Raw genomic sequence first — 23,807 nt, 5'->3', positions numbered from 1 at the left:
CCGAGGGCGTAGGCTCAGTGTAAAAGGATGACCCTTTAGAACCGAGATAAGGAGGAATTTCTTCAGCCAGAGTGCGGTGAATCTATGCAATTCTTTGCCACAGAAGGCTGTGGAGGCCAGGTCATTGAGTGTAATTAAGACAGAGATTAGATAGGTTCTTGATTGGTAAGGGGATCAAACGTTATGGGGAAAATGGGGTTGAGAAACTATCAACCACAGTCAAATGGCAGAGCAGATTCGATGGACCGAATGGCATAATTCTGCTCCTATATCTTTTGGTCTTATGCCTGGTTGTAGCCAGAATGACCTGATCTAAATCAGGGACTACCTGTTCATTTGCACATTCCCCTTTCAACTAATCCTTATCCCTAACACCTCCAGCTCAAACATGAACATCACTCAAATCTGTTCTGAACTAGATCAATGTGCAGGCAAAGCAGTTTGGCTGAAGTGAGATGAAAGAAAGTATTTCAAGACATTTGCAGTGAGCATACCAAGGGGAATGATGAGGAACCTCATGTAGCCAAGCCAGTCAGGAGTCTTGTGTGATAGCTGCTCCACAAAAAGCCGTAGAATAGCGCTTAGGTAATGTTGGGCCCCTGCCACAGTCACTTTAATGGGGTTTGGAGTCTGGGAGTTACAGTTGCAGCTGAAAACAAGTAGGAAAATTAAGCATTATCCAGTGTTTTTGTTTAACAAATATGTGATTTCAACTATAACTTGCATTTATATGGTACCTTTAACATAGCAAAATAACCAAAGGTACATCACAGAAATACTATAATTCCGAACAAGATATTAGGATGCAGTCAGATAGTAGGTTTCAAGGAGCATCTTAAAAAAAGATAGAAAAGCAGAGAAGTTTTGGAAGGAAATTCCTGACATTCAGCAGCTGAAGGCACAATGGCCAATGATGAAGCAATTAAAATCAGGAATATAGAAGAGGGCAAAGTTGGAGGAGCTTGAAAATCTCCGAGCATTCGAAGGCTGGAGGAAGTTACAGAGACAAGTAAAGGGGTGGGGGAAGGGTATGTGAGTCAGAGATTTGAAAAGAAGGCTGAGAAGTTTTTAAATCATGGTACTTCTGAATGTGGAGCCAGAGTAGAGAAATGATAGAAGTATGAAAACTGCGCAGTTAGGACACAGGCAGCAGATGTTTGGATAACGTCAAGTTTACAGAGGGCACGACATTGGGTGTTGGTCAGGAACGTGTTGAAATACTCAAATCTAGCAGGTTTCAGCACAAAGATGTAAACAACAATAGGTCAGTCAGTTTAACCTTGGTGATAGGGAAGTTTTTTAGAAATGATAATCCAAGACAAAATTAACATTCACTTGGGCAAGTACAGATTAATTAAGGAAAGCCAACATAGATTTGTCAAGACAAATTGCATTTAACCACAATGAAAGAGCTGGGGGTAATATGGTTCATATTGGACTACCTAAAGGTATTTAATGAAAAGCCACCTTATAGCCTTGTCAACCAAGTTGAATCCCATGGAATAAAAGGAATAGTAATAGGAGTTGGTTGAGTGACAGGAAACAGACCACACCGGGCTCTGATGAAGGGTCAAGCTGACTGGAGACGCTGTGTCCTATTTTACCATTTTGATTCTAAGTGCTGGGCAGACTTGAAACTGGGAGTGTTTGAGATCCGACTTTTAGACCCATTCTGGGATGCTCCCCCTTGCCCTCTGCCTGAAATAACATCAGCAATTCCAAATCATGCTGCAGAACCCAGTGGACGGGGCTTATTGCACCGAATCCCTGCAGCTCTGATCGGTGCCTCCAACTGCGTATGCGCAAAAAGAAAAATAATGGAATGCTGCTCCCCTGCCATATCCCTCCTGGACCAGATAATGCCTCCCCCTAGCCCCCCACAGACATTGCTCCATCCCCACTATATTATTGACCTCCTTATCCCCCCCGCCAATCCCCCTACCACCTAGACCAATCGCGGGCCCCTCCCCTTTACCAATTACAGGCAGAGTGGCAGCGGACACGCCCACTGGTCTCAGGCAGAGTGGTAGTGGACGGCCCTTTCCCTCCACCAATCTCAGGCAGATTGGCTTTCCCTCCACCGATTTCAAGCAAAGTGGCAGCAGACTGGCTGAAGTGAGACGAAAGAAAGTATTTCAAGACATTTGCAGTGAGCATACCAAGAGGAATGATGAGGAATCTCATGTAGCCATGAGCGGCACGGCAGCAGAGTGGTTAGCACTGCTGCTTCACAGGTCCAGGGTCCTGGGTTCGATTCTCGGCTCGGGTCACTGTCTGTGTGGAATTTGCACATTCTCCTCGTGTCTGCGTGGGTTTCCACCGGGTACTCCAGTTTCGTCCCACAGTCCAAAGATGTGCAGGTTAGGTTGATTGGCCATGCTAAGAAATTGCCCCTTAATGTCCAGGGTAGCAGAAGTTAGAGGGATTAGTGGGTATAATATGTAGGGATATGGGGGTAGGGCCAGGGTGGGATTGTGTTCAGTGCAGACTCAATGGGCCGAAGGGCCTCTTTCTGCACTGTAGGGTTCTATGATCAGATCCACCACCCTCCCACCCCCAACAACCCCCAATCTCAACCAGACAGCCATCGGATGTGAGGCACCTACCTCTTCACTAACTGCAGTGCCCGAATCGGACTTCTATGGAACATGTTTATTTTGTGTCGATTCATGGGCGAACACGGCAGTAAAGGGGGAAGCGCTGGTAAAGCTGGGTTGTAACCCCTTAAGTCAATTTAAATATATGCGTTTCGGGTGCAGTCCCAATCACGTCCATTTTCGGGCCTTGGTAAAGGGGGAACCAGTGCAGAGGCGGCCACGGATCACGCTACTTACCTCATGCCCGACTTTTCAAGTTTTTGCCTGAAAACAAGTCCAACTTGATGGTAATTGGGCCCGTTGGCTCTATTCTTTCTCCACAAATGGTGTCAGACCTGCAGAGTTTATCCAGCATTTTCTGTTATTGATACAGGGAAGTGGTTGGTTTTTCAGACTGGGAGGCACACAGTGGGGTTCCTCAAGGATTGATACCAGGAACACAGCCTTCTTGATACATATTAATAACTTGGACATTGGTGTTCAAAGTACAATTTCAAAATTTGCAAAGGACACAAAACTATGAAGCATTGTGAACACTGAGGAAGATAGTGATAGACTTGATCAAGCTGGCTGTTCACCAGTTCAGTTGCGCAGCGTGGTCAGTGCAGGTATAGAGGGATGAAAGGCCTGGTCCTACACTGTAATTTTCTTTGTTCTTTGACATGGGCTAGCTGGTGGAATAAGTGGACATATGGCAGATGGTTTTCAATGTTGAGAAGTATGAAACGATAAATTTTGGTCGGCAGAATTAAGAGAAGCAATACAAGCTAAAGGGTGCAATTCTAAAGGGCATAGAAGTAGACTTTATGTGCACAAATCTTTCAAGGCAGGTTGAGAATGTGGTTAAAAGGCATACAAGATGCGGGACTTTACAAACTGAGGCATGAAGTGCAAAGACAAGGAAGTTATAGAGATCCTTTACAAAACAGATTTAGTTTCAACTGGCATACTGTGTTCAAAACTGGGCACAGTACTTTGGGAAGGTTGTGAAGGCTTGAGGGGGTGCAGAAAAGATTCATGGGAACACTTCCAGGGATGAAGGACTTCAATTACAATCGATAGATTGGAAAATATCTATTTTGGGGTTGTTCTTCTTGAAGAGAAGGTTGAGAGGAGATATGATTGAGGCATTCAAATTTATGAGGATTCTGGATACAGCAGATGGCAACAAAATGTTCTCATTGTCAGAAGGCTCAACAACCAAAGAAAACAAATGGAAGGTAATTGGCAAAAGAACCAACAGTTACATGAAGAAAGATTTTCATGCAATCACTGTTAGGATTTGGAATGCATTGTTTGAGAGCAAATGTGGTGAAAGTCGATTCAGCTATGGCCTTCAAAAGGGAATTGGATAAGCACTTGAGGAAAAAAAAATCACAGAGTGACAGGGAAAGGGTGAAGCTTAATTGCTGTTGCAGATAGTCAGCAAAGACACAATGGGCTGAATTTCCTCCTTCAATGCTGTAACCATTCTATGATTCAATGAACTACAATAGAGGCTATCAGATGACTTTATGGTGGCGGAAACAGTCTTCATGATGATGTGGAATACGATTTGAAGCTCGCTTCCTCCCTCTTGGTAGTCTCGCTGTGGTAGGCAATATTCCTGATTGCAAGAACAAATTAGCTACCCATTTCCAGGCTTCAGTTAATGCTTCTTACCATAGCAACTCAGAATGGTGACTTTGGTGAAAGCCATTCTCCACACTGCCTGGACATCATTCAGGGACTGGGGGATAGGGTTACAGCAAGATTGTAATGAGTCACTTATCACACAAAACTATCGCCCAATACTGGAGGCTCGGTTGAGTTACTGTAGCATTCAAGAGGCGGCTAGAGTATTCAAGAGGCAGCTAAATATAGTACTTGAAGCGAATGGGATCAAAGGTTATGAGAAGAAACCAGAATTAAGTATTGAGTTGGACGATTAGCCATGATCGTGATGAATGGCGGAGCAGACTCAAAGGACCAAATGGCCTTCTCCTGCTCCTATCTTCTATTTGATTATTATTGGGAGTCCACTTACAAATTTTCAGGGAGAAGGTGACAAAATAGCTGAGTTATTAGTTGAATTCAATCAGACAGTGGACCAAATCTTATATCAACATGCAAATTAAGAAACTATTAAAGTTGTGAAACCTACCACTTTTAATGGAATCATCAGCCCTGGACTTAAGTAGCTTTTCTTCTCTGTGGAGAAGACACCAGCTCTATTCACAATTGTGTCTTCAAAACAAGGAACTCATGGGTGACTACAGTCGAATGTGTTGTGCTTAGGCTAATGGACCTTAGATTAGTCAGAAACACTGGCTGCCACTCTAATAAAAGAAGTAGTGTGACACATGCCCTCAGTGGAATGGAACCCCATCACACAAATATTACCAGGCTCTTTTGAGCTTCAAGTAGCTGGAAAACACATTACATCATGTACAGATGTCCACCAATTAGCTCTTTGAAAGAGATGTAGCATTAGTTCCGTTTTCTTGCTTCTTCCCCTTGGTCCTGTAATTTTTTTTTCAAGTAGTTATCCAAGTTAATATTAACTCTGCTTTTACTATCTTTTCAGGTAATGCAATTCAGGTAACTTGCTGTGTAACTTTTTTTTCATGTCGCCACTTGTTCTTTTGTCTTTGGAAATAGTTTACTCTATCAAAAAGTTTAATGATTTTGAACCTCTGTGACTATCTCTCTCTTACTTTCTCTGGTCTTTTAATCCTGGTATCTTCCTTCCCCTCTTTTACAGCTTTACCCATGTTACATGGGATAGTGATAATGCTGGTGAATCACCTTTCATAAGGACCATAATTTTTCCTTTGGTGGCTTTAGAGCTGGATGCCCTTCCTGACATTAATGCTCTCATTTATCTAGATTGGGGACTTGCACCAGAATCCTAGAGAGGAACTGAAACTGGGCCCTTCTGGTTTAGAGGTAGGAGAGGTAATCATGGAGTTACTCCAGCTTGCTTGTTTATCCCCAGTACCATTTTAATAAATCTCCTCTATGTTAATGGTTGGTTCAACATGTTGTTAAAGCTGCTCAGATTATGGACATTTTTTAATGCAGAGCAAGAGAGTCAAGTGCAATACCCCATGGGCACTGTCAAAAACCCTTTGAATATTTTGTTTTTTGTTCCTGCACCCCTTTCACACTTTACCAATTTGTTTGTATTGCCTTTCCCTGTTCTGTTACTTTTCACGATTTACAATATTTTCAAATCTCACGTCTGCAAACTTTGAAATTATGCCCTTTATACTCCAGTGTAGATCTCTAATATAGGTCAAAAAGACTAGTGTTCCTAATGTTTACTTTCTTTCAGACTGAAAAATAATCACTCACCAATACTCCCTGCTTTCTGCCCCTTGGCTAATTTTCAATCTATGCTACCACAGTTCTTATAATTATTTGTGCTTTAATTTTGCTAACAAATATTTTGAGAGATATTTTAACAAATGCCTTTTGAAAGTCCATCTTCATCTGATGTAGATACACTCACAGGGCTGTTAGCAAGGGCATTCTAGAATATATGGCAGCATGGTAGCACAGTGGTTAGCACTGCTGCTTTACAGCTCCAAGGACCCAGGTTCGATTCCAGCCTTGGGTCACTGTCTGTGTGGAGTTAGCACTTTCTCTCTGTATCAGCATGGGTTTCCTCCGGGTCTCCAGTTTCCTCCCACAGTCCAAAGATGTGCAGGTTAGGTTGATTGACCATGCTAAAATTGACCCTAGTGTCAGTGGGATTAGCACGGTAAATGTGTGGAATTACAGGAATAGGGCCTGGGTGGGATTGTGGTCAGTGCAGACTCGATGAGCCAAATGGCCTCCTTCTATGATATTGACCCAGAGACAATGAAGGAGTTGCAATATAGTTCTGAATCAGGATGGTGTTTGGTTTGGAGTAGAATTTGTAGGTGGTGGTGCTCCCATGCATCTACAGTGCGTGCCCTTCTAGATGGTAGAGGTCAGGAGTTTGGAGATGCTGTAAAAGGAGGCTTGGTGAATGGCTGCATTAGATCTTTTATATGATACAGTCTGCAACCACTGTGCATTGGTGGTGGAGGGAATAAGTGTTTAAGGTAGTGGATGAGGTGCTGATCAAATGGGTTGCTTTGTCCTGGATGGCGTTCAGCTACTGGAGTGTTGCTGGAGCTACGCTTATCGAGACAAGGAGAATTTCCATCACGCATACTGGACCTGTGTTTTGAAGATACTGCACAGTCGTTGGGAAGTTACTTGTGACAAAATTCCCAGCCTCTGATCTGCTCTTGTAGCCAAAGTATTTATATATCAGGAGACAATAAGTAATAGTTGACAAATATTTTGTGAAGGTTAGTGATTGTCATTATATAAATAAACAAGGGGTAGGATTTTACAGCCCTGCTGTGGCAAAGGCGTGACTGTAAAATGCAGGGATCTGTTCAAAACTCCATTAACTTTGGCAGTACTGGAAAATCCCACTGGTGGGTGGGGCCATTATATACCAGCACCTGGTTGCGAAAAAAATGTTAGCAGGGATTCCAGTGGACCTCATGTTGGAATCAGAGGATGGGACTTTAGTTTAACATCTCATTGAAAGATGGTGCACCCCATTCATTTCAGCCCGGGCTATGTACTTGTGGCATAGTACCGAGCATATATCGATACCCTTTGAAATTGAAGTTTATAGGAATTGGGGGAAAACTCTGCACTGAGTCATGCCTCGTACGAAAGGAAGATTGTTGGAGGCCAACCATCCCAGCTCCAGGACATCAATGCTGGAGTTCCTCAGGATAGTGCCCTCAGCCCAACCATCTTCAGTTGTTTCATCAATGACCTTTGCTCCATAAGATCAGAGGTGGGGATGTTTGATGTCAATTACAGTGCAGTGCTTAATTCCATTTGCAACTCTTCAGATATGAAGCTATCCGTACTCACATGTAACAAGACCTGGACAACATTCATGGTTGGGCTGATAATTAGTCATTAATGTTTACATCAAATATGTACCTGGCAACAAGAGAGTCCATTACCACCTCTTCTGATATTTAACAACATTACCATTGCTAAATTGCAAACAATCAATATCCTGTGAGTCACCATTGATCAGAAAATTAAGTGGAACATCCACATAAATATTGTGGCCAGAAGAGCATGTCAGAGATTAGGAATTTTGTCGTGAATGACTCACCTTCTGATTCCGTAAAGCCTTTCCCCCATATATGGCAGAAGTCAGGATTGTGATGGGATATTCATTACTTGCCTAAAAAAGTGCAGTTCCAATAGCACTCAAGAATTTTGACTCCATCTATGTCCAATCGGCCCACTTGGTTGGCACCTTGTCATCACCTCAAACGTTCATTCCCTTCACCACTGTTATACGCTGCTGCAGTGTGTACCATCCACAAAATACAATGCAGCAACTCACCAAGACTTCTTAAACAGCACTTCCCAAGCTTGTGACCTTGGCTACCGTGAAGGACAAAAGTAGCACGCATGGGAACCTAGCAACTACATGTTTCCCTCCAGGTCACATACCTTCTGGACTCAAATATATTACTTTACTTTATTCTCACTGGTTGAAAACCCTCGGACTCCCTGGCTACTAACAATGCGGGAGTACCTTCAGTATGCAAACTGCAACAGTTCAAGGTGTTTCACCACCATCTTTTCAAGGGCAATTAGGAATGGACAATAAATGCTACCCTTCTTGCCAGCAATGCCCCCACATGAAGTGATTAATTGACACAACAGGTTAGAGTCCAACCAGTTTATTTGATAGTAATCCCACAAGCTTTCGCAAACGGTGTTCCTTCGTCAAGTGTGTGGAAGGTTCTGATCAGAGAAGGGCATATAAAGTTAGACAGAGTTTACATAATACTGATTAGAATGCAAGTCTTCCACACATCTGACGAAGGAACACTGTTTCTGAAAGCTTGTGGGACTACTATCAAATAAACTGGTTGGACTCTAACCTGGTGTTGTGAGACTTCTTACTGTGGTTACCCCAGTCCAACGCCAGCATCTCTACATCGTGGTTAATTGACCCAGACATGAGAGGTTTATGCACTGAGCCAAGGAATCTGAATTGCAATGCTTGTTTTAGAGTCAGCCCTTCCCCCAGAGAGAAAGAGCATTTACACACATTTCTTTAAAGAAAAGCTAAACATAACATTTTGCAAGAGTAGAAGTATATTTTCAATCCAATCTTGTGGCTAGGGAAAGATACAAGGAGACCACTGGAGGAAAAACAGGCTCAGATGAATGAATGCAGAGCTCTGCAAATAGGATTATATTGACAAATAGATTTTTTCCCCATAGCGACTAAATATTTCCAGTACTTATTCTTTTCTACGGATACACTTTTATAAAGCACAGCACAGCCTCTCTAATCAAATCAAATTTATATTTCATGGATGGTTCTTCTAAAACAAGTTCAATATATCCATATGTACTGTACACTCACATACATATATATTGCCATCTCACGCATATACATAAATACTATACAAACACATATTTACTTACAATACAAAATTATAACCAATGACTATGATAATCAAAAACGTTCCAACTTACAAGCGTTGTATCCTGGAGACAATAGTTGTGAATGCTGCTTGTACATCTGCAGAGGAACACGTGCACACAATGGGGAGGTTGTGTTTTTGTAGTAACTCTGACACATACTGTAAGGCAGTAAAGTATTATTAAAAAATGTATCCTATTTTCTGATTCAGTCGCAGAGTCACAGAATCAATCTTGACTAGCAAAACTGATAGTGGCAAACCAAATTGGAGGCTTGGGGAACAGTGCAAATGAAAGCAAAATTCAAAAATAGAGAAATAAAAAATATCGGAATGAGTCAACTTGAGCATTTTTCCCACATCCACTAGCAGCAGAGGATTAGGGGCTGACAAGGTGGCAAATTCTACTTTTTCTTTATAAACTGTCATTCAGTAGTACAGAACTTGAATATTGCAGCAGATTATTTTTGTTGAAGTTTTTCGTCTTGCAATCATCTGAACATTTCACAAGAATACTAGCCCAAGGGGGATAGATTTATATTGTATGAGAAGAGAGTGCTGATTGGTTAACAAGCAAATTGATTCTGATTGATAGGGACAGCCCCATGAAGAATGCACCAGTTGATGGTGACTGACTATTTTTCTTTATACATTCTTGGCTGAATTTTATTGCACATCCCTAATTACTAAGGCTACTAGGTGACAGCCAAGTAGTGGGATTAGAATCATGCCAGCCAGATTGGCTAGGGGTTCAAGCTTAGCCTCCCTGTGGGACATTGTGAACCAGCAGTGTCTCTACTACAATTCAGCAGCTTTCATGATCATTTTATCTGGTGCCAACTCACAAACAACCAGATTTAGTGAATTCAGTTTGTTGCGATGGGAATTAAGCTCAAAATCTCTGGGTTACTGATCTAGTTTTATAATCACAGTTATATAAGAAAATAAAACCTCTCCATATGGCTGACATATCTGAGACAGAGAACAGGAAGGGCTGGAGTTAATCACCACTCTACAGTTGGGTGCTACATTTAGTGCCAGCATCCCTTTATCAAAGAAAAGTGAGATGAGAATGCCATTCCTTATTACTATGTACCAATCCCTGCTAGAGGAGGATGGGTGTGGATTTGACTTTCAATGGTGGCATGGTCCATAGTCAGATTGCCTGCTGACATTTCCAATCATGGTTTTCCACTCAACAGAGAACACCTGGACAAGTTGTCAAAAGGCAATCTTCACAGTGAAAGCAGACAACTATGCAAGAGAGAAAGTTGGGGGAAATAACTTTTTGCCACCATCATAAATGAAGACAAGAAAGTTTCGCTTGTTCACTTTCTTGGTGGAACTGGACAGAACATTGCTAATACCAAAAAAGCCAGAACAGGTCAACATTTTCTCCATCTAAAGGTAGAAAGTCTTGCATTAAACAATGTGTTTTAAGTCCTCAGAATGTTCCAAAATACTTCAAAACCAATGTTGTTCTTTAGAACTGTAGTCAGTTGTAATGTAGGAAATGTGGCAACTGATTTGTGCACAGCAAGCAACCGCATATAGCAATGTAAATTACCTGATCATCGGGTCAAGGTGTTTGTTGAGGGATAAATATTAACCAAGACATCAATGGAATACCCTGCTCTTCTTCAAATAGTGTCATGGGATTTTTAATGCCCACTTGAAGGGGAAAATATCACCTCCAAAAGAAAACAATGCAACATTCCCTTAGCACTACCTGAAGTGTAATCAATTTTGTAATGTAGGGAAACTTGGTAGAAACATGCCTTGTGGGTTGGTGCATACCTGTCCCTGCCAGTCTGATGTATTGATTAGAATTATGTTTTCCGGCAATTGCTCATCTGAAATCAGGATGTGATTCAATTGGTCATAGACGGTTTTCCGAGGGATCTGCAGTAACAAACAGAATGCAAACACTGGTAATACAGACAAACTTTTAGGATGCTGTTTTCCAGATTTACACAAATCAAGTAAAATGAGCTGGGCACTTTGGCATGGAACCTAACTTTGATGCTTTAAATCTTGAATCATTTAAGATACCCAGGAAGCTCACACTAAATTTCAATGCTTCTTGAACATAGGAACATGAGCAGACCATTTAGGCCTTTGAGTCTATTCTGATAGCCAGTAGGATCACGGTTGATCTGTATGTTATAGCCATTCCCCTTCCTTGGCTCCATGTTCCTTTGTAGTCTTGACTGGCAAAAATCTCAAATTTTAATTAACGAATTGAACCATCATCTGCTTTTTGGGGACAGCGCTTCACACTTCTGACACCCTTTACATAAAGAAATGTTTTCTAACTTCTCTCCTCAAATTGCGGATTGTGATATCCCTCTAGACTCCCCACAAGCAGACAAACATTCTCTCCATCTATCCTATCAATTATTTTCAAAATCCTAAATAATTCAATCAAGTGACCCTTTAAACTTCTAAATTCCAGGGAATACAAGACTAATTCATGTAATCTCTTATCATAATTTAACACTTGGAGTCTTGGTAATATCTTGTTGAATTTCCCTCCTTCCAAGGTCAATGTAAGCTTTCTAAGGTGCAGTGCCCAGTACTCCAATGGTTTAACGAAGACTTTGTGTAACTGTAGCATAACCTTCTCCCCTTTATATTCCAGTTGAAAAGGCAACATTCCATTCGATTATGTGACTGCATCTTAGAGAATAGGCTACCACATTTTAGTGATCTGTTTCCACCTAGCTTCAATTTACTCAACAGCTTTTAGACCTCTAATATTCTTAGTATTTTACAATTCAAATAATACTCAAATTTGATCTTTTCTGGTCCGAAGTGGATGACTTCATACTTACCGGCACTGTCATCCATCTACCACAGCTTTTCCAATAACTTATCAACATCTCTTCATAATTTTATGTTTTCGTTTACACTATTTATGACACCATCAACCTTGTATCATCAATACACTTAGTGCAATAAACAACCATATATTCATCATTAAATAGCAAATAATTGAGGCCTCAGCACAGGTCCTTGTGGGACACATTAGTCACATCCTTCTAATTCAAGTATATTACCAATAACCCTACCGTATTTTATTGTTTGATTTAACCAACTAAAATAATTTGCCTTAAACTCCATGAGTTTGAACTGGAGCTAATTTTCTTTATGTGGAACTTAATTAAATGTCTTCTGGAAGTCCATATAAATTACATCCAATGGCATTTCCTTGCCTAACGCTTTAGTCACTTACTCAAAAATTCAATTATTATATATGAACGCCCATTTACAAATTCACATTGATTCTATGATAGAGAATCACAGAATCCCTACAGTACAGAAGGAGGCTGTTCGGTGCATTGAGCCTGCACCAACAATAGTCCCATCCTATCTCTGTAGCCCCACATATTTACCCTGCTAATCCCCCTGAAACTAGGGTCAATTTAACAAGGCCAATCCACCTTACTCGCACATCTTTGGACTGTGGGAGGGAACCAGAGCACCCAGAGGAAACCCACATAGACACAGGGAGAACACGCAAACTCCACACAGACAGTGGACCAAACTGGGAATCAAACCTGGGTCCTTCACACTGTAAAGCAGCAGTGCTGACCACTGTGCCACCATGCTACCCATATACTTAGTGCTCCCACACTGACAGCTAGAGAACACAGAAGGATTTACATAGAAGAGTTATGGTGCAGAATGAGGCTTAATTAATCCAAATTTCCCCAAGTACTATTGTTCTGTTCTTAATTATGGATTCCAATAACTATTTCTGCTGGATTCACCAGTCTATGGTTTCCTAGTTTCTCTTTCCCTCTGTCCATTCTTAAATAACGAAGTTACATTTGCAACTTTACATTCTAGAGTCTCTGAATTGGGACTGCTTTGGAAAACTATGGATACAAAGGCTTCAATTTCCTTACCAATGTCCTTTAAAACTTCTGGGTGAAAATCATCAAGCCCTAGGGATTTGTGAATCTTCAGTGTCATTATTTTTCTAATATTGCTTTCTTGCTTGCATTAGTTTTACTGTATCATCATTAATCCACCCCACCACATCAGCCCTCCAGTCCCGACACCCCCACCTTGCCCAAGAGTATCAGGTATATTATCCTCTTTCTTTATTGTGCAAACTGATACAAAAAGTTATTATTCAACAAGTCTACCATTTTCTTACTTTGATTTGCCCGTGTTTTGAAGTACCTGACCAATGGAAACAATCTCTTGGCGTCCGTTCTATCAAGCCCCTTCAGAATTGTGTAGGTTTCAATGAGATTGCTTCTCATTCTTCTAAACTCCAGAGAATTTAAACCCAATTTACTCAGCCTCTCATCTCAGAGACCAAATTAGTGAACCTTTACTGTACTGTCCTCAATTTTAACCAGAGAATTTTTGATGATTGCTTTCACTTACCTTAATCCCTTCTTATTGGTATTCTAATATTATCTATTAAAAAACACTATGTAAGGAATTCTATATAAAATGAATCAACAAATACTGAAAAATGCACAGAAGGTTTGCCAGCTTTAGAAAGAAAAAATGTTAAAATTTTAGTTGGAAACTCTAACCAGAACTGTCATGGCCATAGCATCAACTCTTTGCTTCCTTTCAAATGTCGCCTTACTTGATTCATTTTCTGTACCTGCTGCCAAATCCAATCCCTCCTCCTGTTGAGTCACCCCATTCCCCAATCCCAATCTTAGGTTGTAATTCAATTGCAGAAATGTGCCTCTGGATATTTCTTACAGCAAGATTTAAAGTTTGAAAACATCACAATGTCCCTTACAAAAAAGTTCAGTCTTATTTGCTAGATGTTATGGGAGAGATTTGGAACGTCAGCCGAGATTCTGCCACTTGTCATTGAATGTCACTGTAGTACAACACTTAAATTCATGTAATTATGTAACTACTTGTAATTACATACCACCCCCACCCCCCCCACACCGCCAAAAAATATCTCCCTCCTGTGTAAGAAGTCTCACAATACCAGGTTAAAGTCCAACAGGCTTATTTGGAACCACAAGCTTTTGAAGCACTGATTCTTCATCAGGGGATCATCACTCACCTGATGAAGGAGCAACGCTCCAAAAGCTCGTGATTCTAAATAAACCTTTTGGACTTTAACCTGGTGTTGTGAGACTTCTTACTGTGCCCACCCCAGTTCAACACCAGCATCTCCACATCATGGCTCACATATCTATATGTGATAGGAACAAAAGTTGATTCCAAGTGTACAGTAATGGAAGGTAGAAAGCAAATTACAAAGCAGTGATATATACCAAGATAAGTATGGGGTTTACATCACCCAAGTCCCAATAAATTAGCTGAACTTGTTACTCTCTTGCATGTTTAGTCAAATGAAGCTTCAACTGAATGAACACAGATTTAAAATGTTTCTATTACTATTGCTTTGCCAGGCCCAATTTTTACTTCAAACTAGCAAAAGTAAAAAAACATATGCAGATAAAAGATTCACCGCTCACTTACTTGAGTGAATGCGGCTCTCTTCATGCTGTTCAGCAATGTCAAAGTAGTGCCCTTTGAAGTTAAGGGATGAAGGTTAGCAGTCATACAGCTTTGAATGTAAAAAGAATGGCGAAAACAGGGAGCAAACAAGGCTTGGCTTGTCAGATTTATTTTAATTAAAATGGGTTGATATATTACTCCATTTGCTATAAGTAATTACACAATATGTAGAAAGTCACAGTAAGGGAAATTCACCCCATCTATTTTGTATCACTCCACGTTGAACTTTCACAGAATATATTTAAGGGCTACACTTCCCTACAATCACAATTTCCGAACATAATCACAACTGGAACCCAGGAAAGTCACTGCATTTTTTTTTAGTGGTGGTGGTGGTGGTGGGGGGGCGGTGCGCACGGATTTGGAGATATCTGTAAACTCAACATCTATTTCTCCACAGAACCTATTCCAGCCTATAACTGAAATTGATCAACATCTTTCTGGGTGTTCATTTTTCTCCCTTTAAACTGTGCCATATTTGTGTTCAGTGAAACAGAATTAAATAGGGCAGGAGGAGTTAGACAGCATAGGCTTACCCTGGCTCAAACATGGAAAAAAGCAAGAAAATGAGCAACTCTTTTCATGGATATTTCACCAGAAATGTCAGAGAAAACAGCCAGTGGCCTGTGCAACAAGTCTGTGCCTTTAAGAAATGTATTTTAATCATGTTTCTCTGCAGGCTGTTTCTGCAGTCCTTGGCAATGTGTCGGCACCGTATTGTCTGTCGCCAGTGTCTTTTATTGTTACGGAAGCAGTATAATTGATATCATCTTTAATCTGGACAAATGCTGTGTTCTGTGGTTTTAATAAGTCCCCTGGAATTGCTGAGTGGAGTTTGATTGAGGTTGATTGACAGGTCAAGTCATGTGACCAAGGACATTTCCCCCCCCCCCCCCACCCCCGACACAAAAAAGAGCATTCTAGTTTTAGTTTTGTTTCAATTGCTGCTAGAAGCTGATGGAAGAAGGCGGTATCTCTCTCTCTCTCTCCACAGAGACTTTCTGAAAGTTCCAAGATTGGGGAGCCTCAGAGATTTGATCCAGCATTCAATTCACAGTGGGTATTAATAATCTGTGACATCCAGCATCATGTGAGCATACTTGCTTTCTTTGCCAAGACTGAAGAAGGATGTATATCTGTGGGGTGGTGTTCAACTTGGAACAACAGAGATAGCTAGCTGTTTGGAGTTATACTGTATCATGTTTAAGCCTTGTAATTGGTAAAACTGATGCAAATTTTTTAAATTATATTTTAATTCTGTTCTTAAATACACTTTTTTTGATTAAAGCTTCCTGGAGAAAAACACCTTATACTCACCCAGGCCAAAATCAAATGTCAAACTTAGGGCCTGATTTTACCAGTGCATTGTGCCCATTTTTGTGCGTGAAAACTTGACAAAGTCAGGCATGAGGCGAGTAGTGTGATCCGCACCCACCTCCATGCCAGTTCCCCCTTTACCAAGGCACAAAAATAGCTGCAATCGGGATTGTGTCTGAAACAGGCACGACAGTCATTTAAATGCATTTCCCCCTTTACCACTGTGTTCGCCCACCCGGAATCGGTGTGAAACAAACCCACAAGTTGTGCCGATCACATCTATACCTACCAAGCCCTAGAACTATCTGTAACTCCCAATCCCATTAGATCCCAAATGCTCATCCAGAAGTCTTTTATAAGACCCCAGCGAGTTCACCTCTACCACCACCGACGGCAGCCGATTCCACTCACTTACCACCCTCAGTGAAAAACTTACCCCTAACATCTCCTCTGTACTTGCTTCCCAGCACCTTAAACCTGCGTCCTCTCGTCGCGACCGTTTCAGCCCTGGGAAATAGCCTCCGAGAATCCACCCTATCTATTCCTCTCAATATTTTATAAACCTCCATCAGGTCGCCTCTCAACCTTCGCCTCTCCAGGGAGAAGAGACCTAGCTCCCTCAACCTAAGGCATGCCTCCCAATCCAGGCAACATCCTTGTAAATCTCCTCTGCACCCTCTCAATAGCTTCCACATCCTTCCTGTAGTGAGGTGACCAGAACTGCGCACAGTACTCCAAGCGGGGTCTGACAAGGGTCTTATAAAGTTGCAGCATTACCTCCTGACTCCGAAACTCAATCCCTCGATTAATGAAGGCCAGTACACCATACGCCTTCTTGACCACCTCCTCCGCCTGCAGGCCGATTTAAGAGTCCTATGGACCCGGACCCCAAGATCCTTCTACTCTTCAACACAGCTAAGACTCCTACCCTTGATATTGTACTCCTGCATCTCATTGCTCCTGCCAAAATGGACCACTACACATTTATCTGCTCCATGCAAGTGCAATTCGGGTGCTCCATCAATGAGGGTTAGTAAGGTAGCTAGTGCCTAGATCTGATGGCTCTCTGCCTGAGATCAATGGGGGGAAGGGGGTCCACTGCCACTCTGCCTGAGATCGGTGGGGAGGGAGTGGAAGAGGGGTCTGCTGCCGTTCTGCCTGAGATCAGTGGGGGGAGGACAGGGGAAGGGGGTCCACCGCCATTGTATTTTGGACGGAATAATGCAGAGAGGAGCTATGTGATAAAAGGTAGGCCGATTAGGAGTATAGACGTACAGAGGGACCTGGGAGTGCAGGTTCACAAATCCATGAAGGTTGCGTCACAAGTGGAGAACGTTGTTAGGAAGGCTTATGGGATGTTAGCCTTTATAGGAAGGGGCTTAGAGTATAAAAGCTGCCGTCTAATGCTTCAGTTATACAGAACGTTGGTTAGACCGCATTTGGAGTACTGCGTCCAGTTCTGGTCACCTTACTACCGGAAGGACGTGGAGTCTCTGGAAAGGGTGCAGAGGAGGTTTACCAGGATGTTGCCTGGCATGGGGGGACTGGATTACGAGGAGAGATTGAAGAGACTGGGGCTATTCTCCTTGGAAAGACGGAGATTGAGAGGGGACATGATAGAGGTATATAAGATACTGAAGGGAATAGATAGAGTTAATAGTGAGAGACTGCTCCCTAGACTGGGTACGAACACGAGAGGTCATCACTTAAGGGTGAGGGGGGGGAGGTATAATTTGGAGGTAAGAAGAAGGTTCTTTACGCAGAGAGTTGTGGGGGTCTGGAATGCGCTACCAAGTAGGGTGGTGGAGGCAGGAACGTTGGACTCGTGTAAGATGCAGTTAGATAGGCACATGAGTGAAACGAGAATGGAGGGATATGGTAGGGGCTATTAAATAGGGTTAAACCTCGGGAGACACCGGAAGGGCAGGCTGTATGATTAATATTTTTTGTCTTTATTCCACAGGTGGAGGTCCACCTCGTGTCAAGCGAGGGGCATGCACACGGTGGGTCGTGCATGGGCTGCTCTTGGAAGTCCAGGAGTGGCCTAGTACTTCATGTCGGTGTGTGTGCTTGATCCTGGACCGATAGACGGGCGCCGCAACAGCTCAGTGACTAGCACTGCTAGCTGTGCAGATACATGGATTTGGGCCTGTGTCTGTAGGAGTTTGCGCATTCTCCCTGTGGTTGCGTGGGTTTCCTCCGGGCGCTCCGGTTTCCTCCCACACCCCAAAGATGTGCTCTTAGGCTAATTGGTTTCTACCAAATTGACACTATTTCTTCCCTGAATCTGACTGAGTAGGGTCCCATTCGTAGACATGCAGGGTAGAATAGGTGTAGGGTGATGCGGCGGCACGGGCTCGTTGGGCCGAAGGGCCTGTTTCCCGTGCTGGGTTGTTCTTTGTTCTTTGTTCTATTCTGCCTGAGATCAGAGGCAGGGAAGGAGGGTTCGCTGCCACCCCGCCTGAGATCAATGGGGGATAAAGGGGGGGGGGGGGGAGGAATAGGGGGCCTGAGATTGGACTGGGTGGCAGAGGGGGTGGGGTTATGTCTATGGGGCCAGGGGAGGCTTTATCCAACCTGGGGAGGGATATGGCAAGGGAGCAGTATTCTATTATTTCTTTCCTGTGCATGCGCAGTTGGAGTTCCAGAGTTTTGGGTGTGTTCAGTCCCGCCCACAAGCTTGTGTAGCACGATTCAGACTCACTGATACTGTTGCAGGCAAAATGCTTATGGGATCAGAATGGATCTAAGTCAGATCTGAAACCCTCCCAGTTTCAAGTCTACCCAGCATTTGAACTCAAAATAAGGCCCTTAATGTCTAGGCTAACTTCACAAAACAGCTTGGAGCTTCTGGTCTGGGACTTAACACCTGGAATGCGTTGGAGCTGGATTTTCCACCGAGTTCAAAGTATCATGATTTGAACCTTTTTAAAAAAATCCTCATCCTGTTTAAACATGGGGAAAACACTGGCTAAAGCTGTCAATTAGAGTTTAAAAAACACCCGTTGCTGGGTTGCTTTGATTGACAGATCATCTGGTTAGAAAAAATACTATCTGTTTCAATAAAAGTCTTTGTTGACATTTCTCAAAGCTACCATTATGATATATGAAAGTTTTGCTGAGTTTCAAAAGCTACTACCATCTCAGCAAGGGGTCTTAAGTTCAGTTTGAGTGATAGTCAAAGAGGCTATTAAAGGATCAGCTGTCTTTGATGTGGGATCTGAATTGAAGTTTGTTTGTAACAGAGATTAATCACTTGAGATTCAAAAGCATTAAATGGATTTCATGAATCAGAGCTATCACGTGTAGTCGCAGGAACTGTTCATTTTTTAGAAATTTGTTTTTTTTTCATCTTTACATGGCCACTGAGGTTTGCCCATAGTGTATAATGGGTGAGTGGCTATTGAGGTGCATGTGGTATATGAGGGGGTATTAGGTGGCATAGTGAATTATAAGATGGCATGGATTCAGTGGGACTTCGTTGAGGATTAGAGGACCTTCTAACCAGCCTGCCTCAGCACTTCCCCCACCCATGACCCACAGGAATGTGCTTCCAGGGTCGGCTGTCCAACATAATTGTGCCCCATCTTCCCAGATCAAAAATTGAACCTGACAGGGCCTTTTAACTCAGATAGATTTGCCAAGTTAGGAAATTTCCTGACATGAACTACTTGCCTGGGTAACTAAAATCCAACCCAAATGTGCAGTCAACTGTGGGGAGGAAGCAGAGATTCAAATTCTAAAAAAAATAAGAAGGTCTATAGTGCCTTTCATGACTGCCAGTGTTTTACAAATAATGAAGTACCTTTGAAGTTCTGTAGAAAATGTGGCAGCCAAAACGCACACCACAAACACCCACAAAGAGCAATGGAATAATGACCGGAAATCTGTTTTTGTGATGTTGGTTTAGGGATAAATATTGGCCATGACACTGGGGATAATCTTCTTGCTCTTTGAAAATAGTGCCATAAAATCTTTTACATCCACTTACAGAAGCAGTCAGGGACCCGAATTAACACAGTATCTGAAAGATAGCACCTTTGAAATTGCAGCATTCCCTCAGTGCTGCATCAGAGTGTCAGCCTTGATTGTTGTGTTCTCCTAGAATCAATCAAATAGGTCATTGTCCCCACCAAAACTCTCCCATTATTGCAAACTGTGGTTTATTCTTGCCTCAGTCAGAATGTTGTGGGCTTAAGGCCCATTGTAAAGAATTGAACTCAAGCTTTCAAAAGCTTGTGGCTTGTGCTACCAAATAAACCTGTTGGACTTTAACCTGGTGTTGAGAGCGCTCTTACTGTGCTTAGCCCAGTCCAATGCTGGCATCTCCACATCATGACTACCATTGACACTGCAAACTGACAGCTCCAAGTGGAGAGGATCTCCAAGAAGATTGCACACATCGACACAGACATCAAGTTTCTACAAAGATGCAAGAATGAAAGAATGAAGAGGTTCCGAAAACTAGTGGCTTTTGCTACCAAATAAACCTGTTGGACTTCAACCTGATGTTGTGAGACTTCTTACAACATTTATTGCCCATCCCTAGTTGTCCTTATTCAGGGGGCATTTCAGAATCAACCACACTGCTGTGGATCTAGACTCACATGTAAGCCAAATCAGGGGAGGATGGCAGATTTCCTTCCCTAAAGGACATTAGTGAATCAGATGGGTTTTTCCAACAATGGTTTCATGGTTGATTTTTAATTCCAGATTTTTTTTTATTGAATTCAAATTTCACCATCTGCCATGGTGGGATTTGAACCTGGGTCCACAAAACATTAGCTGAATTTCTGGATTAATAGTCTACTGACAATACCACTAGGTCATCAATTTCCCTGAGGCCCTATCTTTCTGCTTAAATGGGTGTAAAAAAAAATCACATGGCAAAGAAGAGCTGGAAAGACCTGCTGTCTTGGGCAAAATATATCCCTCAACCAGATCAATAAAAGCAGATGATCACATTGCCCTTTGAGAAACAATGCTGCTTGTAATTTGGCCAACACATTTTTGACATCACAACAAGGACCAGATATATAAAAACTAAGAGCACACCTTTAAGGCACTATATAAGAAGATTTTCTTTGAGAAAAAGGTGGAGAAGTGACCTGATAGTGATCTTCCCAAGTATGAAAGAGTTTGATGGGTTGCTATAGAAAAAAATTTCCATTTGTGGATGAATTCAAAGGCATCATAAACAAAACAGTCACCAGTAAATAGAATTTAAAATCCTTCCCTCAGATTGTGGAATTCACTACCACATAGAGGCACAGTTTGAATGTGGAATACACAGTAGCCAATTTGTGCACAGTCAGGTCCTGTGAAGAGCAATGAGGTAAACGATTATTGAGACTGTGTTAAGTTGGTTGTGAAGTTACTTCATATGAATCTGAACTTAAGCTCTTTGGTTCTACTTTCTTGCTTTAGCTTGAGGCAATATTCTGAGAGGTACATTGGCTTCAAAGAACCTTTTCGATACCTCCAACATTCAGATTTGGATTTGATCCTGATTGATGAGATGAAAGTCTCCTCTGTTGACTGCAGTGGTCATATATCAAATCAGCTCATGGCACTATCAATGCAAATCTAAGCAGATACGGGCCCACAGCACAAAGTTGCACATTATTGAGTACTAAATGATATTCTTGCAAGGTTGGTTAGTATGGGAAAGAGATGGTAAATTACTCAGACTTGAGGGATGTTATTTACAATGGCTAGAAACAGCCTGGGCCAATAACTCACAGGGGAGTTATGAGATGAAACTACGGATGAATCCTAAATCAAGACTCATGAGCCTTAAATTGGTAAAGGTGAAAAGCAGGTTTTATGATGCACTGCATTTTTCATGCGGGTTTCAGTGAAACTCAGGGCAGTGAAACTGTCACTCAGGCTGTTGCTATGTGGTAAAACGTATGCACTTTGAGAAGATTTTCTTCAATTATGTTTTCAATGGTAAGACAATGAAAAAATCATTAGAAAGGATAAGAAAAATGCAAAACATCTGCAATGGTATAAATGGAAATATCACACTGGTGAATAGAGAGAGGGGCTTTTTCCAGCCAAGACTTAATGCACAACATCAATTATGGTTGAATGGCTCACTATAGGATGTGGTTGTAACCCTAAGTTGTAAATGACTTAATAACTGTCAGCCATATTTGTCTCTTTTGTCCTGACCCAAAGAATGGCATTGGCTATATAGAAGCAAGGGTCACCATGAACTAAAGAAAAAGACCCACATAAACTAAAAATGGATGCAAGTAACTTTAAATTGTAACTTGTAAATTTGGATCAATGAAGCACCCAATGTCGCTGGTTATAAAAGGATTTCAAACCATCTATTGAATGGATCACAGAAACCCTATAGTGCAGGAGAAAGCTATTCCATCCATTGAATCTGCACTGACAATTCCACCCAGGCTCAATCCCCCTAACCCCACATATTTACCCTGCTAATCCCTCTAGCCTATGCATCCCAGGACACTAAGGTGTAATTTAGCATGACCAATGCACCTAACCAGCACATCTTTGGACTACGGGAGGAAACCAGAGCACCTGGAGGAAACCCACACAGACAAGGGGAGAATGTGCAGACTCCACGCAGACAATGACCAAAGCCATGAATCGAACCTGGGTCCCTGGAGCTGTGAGGCAGAAGAACCCTCTGCCCCCGCACACCAAATGTGTCCACAACGTAGGAAAAGAGGTCAGCTATTAAACTTCTGCTAAGCTTGCTCTACTAGTCAATTAAATTGTGGTTGATCTGTAACTCAACTCCATTTACCCACCTTACTTCATAATATCTTAATACCCTTAACTAACAAACATTGGATCTCAGTTTGGAAATTTCCAATTAACCCTCAACCTTCTCATTTTGGGGAAGAGTGTTCTAAATTTCCACTATCCTTTCAGTGAAGAAATACTTCCTGGCATCTGCCTCTAATCTTATGCTATCTTTCTATCCACCCTATCAATTCATCTTTAATGCCTCAACTAGTTAATCTTCCATACTCAAAGAACACAAGCCTAGTCCATATAACTTGACATTATAATTTAACTCTTTCAGCCCAGTTATGAGATAAATCTTTGTTGTGCCCCACCCAAGGCCAATATATCCCACTTGGAGGAAAGCATCCAAGGTAATTTGACACATCCTGGTCCTAAAAAATTATAACTTTTTAAAAGGATCTGAATCAACCACAATTACCATTCCAGACAGCTTTTCTGGCTTGTAGGCATGTCAGAACGAGAAAGCATCACCACTTGGGTGACACTTTTGAACAAAATGCACCAAAGCAGAGATACATTTACATATCAAAGAAAACTTTAAAAAGTTCAGTAATGTTCTCAAGATCTCAACGCACCTATTAATGACCATCATACATTGTTAGTGAAATATTCTATAAGAAACATATGTAAGGCTTTAAAAAACCTGAAAGCCACAGGAATTGTCCTTTTCCCAAAGACCAGGCATTGCTCTGTTGTTGGAAGGCAGCTAGGACTCTTGCCAGAAGCTGTCTATACAAAAGAAGCAAACTGCACACCTCCATCAGCTTTAAGACCCAACTCAGTCTGAAGAACACCTATGAGGAGGCAGTGATTGTCCAAGTGACTGGATCAATAGGGACCAGAGGCTAGTTGGCTGGTGGTTGAAGAAAGAGAGCAGCACTCAAGATCATTGGTCTCCATCTCAGCGCTTCTCACTGAAAGTCAACCCCAAGTGATTTCTGTCAAATAGGAAAAAACCTTTCTCACTGATAATCTTTAGGTTCATACATTTATCTTAAGACTCTGTATGAACACGGCTTTTTTCTTTCCACTGACTACATTTTCCTTCTGGCCTATGCAGTGGTACAACTCCATAGGTGCCTGTGGTTCTGCT

The 23,807-nt window shown here is 41.9% G+C and overlaps 1 protein-coding gene across 5 annotated transcripts in view; it reads right to left on the bottom strand.

Annotated features, from left to right (window-relative positions):
- The window catches only part of pacs2 (phosphofurin acidic cluster sorting protein 2), a 237,464-nt gene that overhangs the window by 31,967 nt on the left and 181,690 nt on the right, over positions 1-23,807 (bottom strand). For 3 of the 5 annotated variants that reach the window (XM_080203026.1, XM_080203027.1, XM_080203030.1), the window contains 4 exons: positions 14,570-14,620; positions 10,892-10,996; positions 9,150-9,256; positions 495-649 (listed from right to left, as the gene is read on the bottom strand). In XM_080203026.1, coding sequence (XP_080059152.1) covers positions 495-649; positions 9,150-9,256; positions 10,892-10,996; positions 14,570-14,620 — 418 coding nt within the window. The remainder of the gene's footprint in view (positions 1-494; positions 650-9,149; positions 9,257-10,891; positions 10,997-14,569; positions 14,621-23,807) is intronic. The other 2 variants (XM_080203028.1, XM_080203029.1) reach the window with 1 other exon arrangement.

This window comes from Carcharhinus amblyrhynchos, chromosome 14, assembly GCF_965287045.1.
Source record: "Carcharhinus amblyrhynchos chromosome 14, sCarAmb.v2.hapA, whole genome shotgun sequence".
NCBI classification, from domain to species: domain Eukaryota; kingdom Metazoa; phylum Chordata; class Chondrichthyes; order Carcharhiniformes; family Carcharhinidae; genus Carcharhinus; species Carcharhinus amblyrhynchos.
Note: the sequence above shows the minus strand (reverse complement) of the source record. Positions and strands in the feature narration are given on the sequence as shown.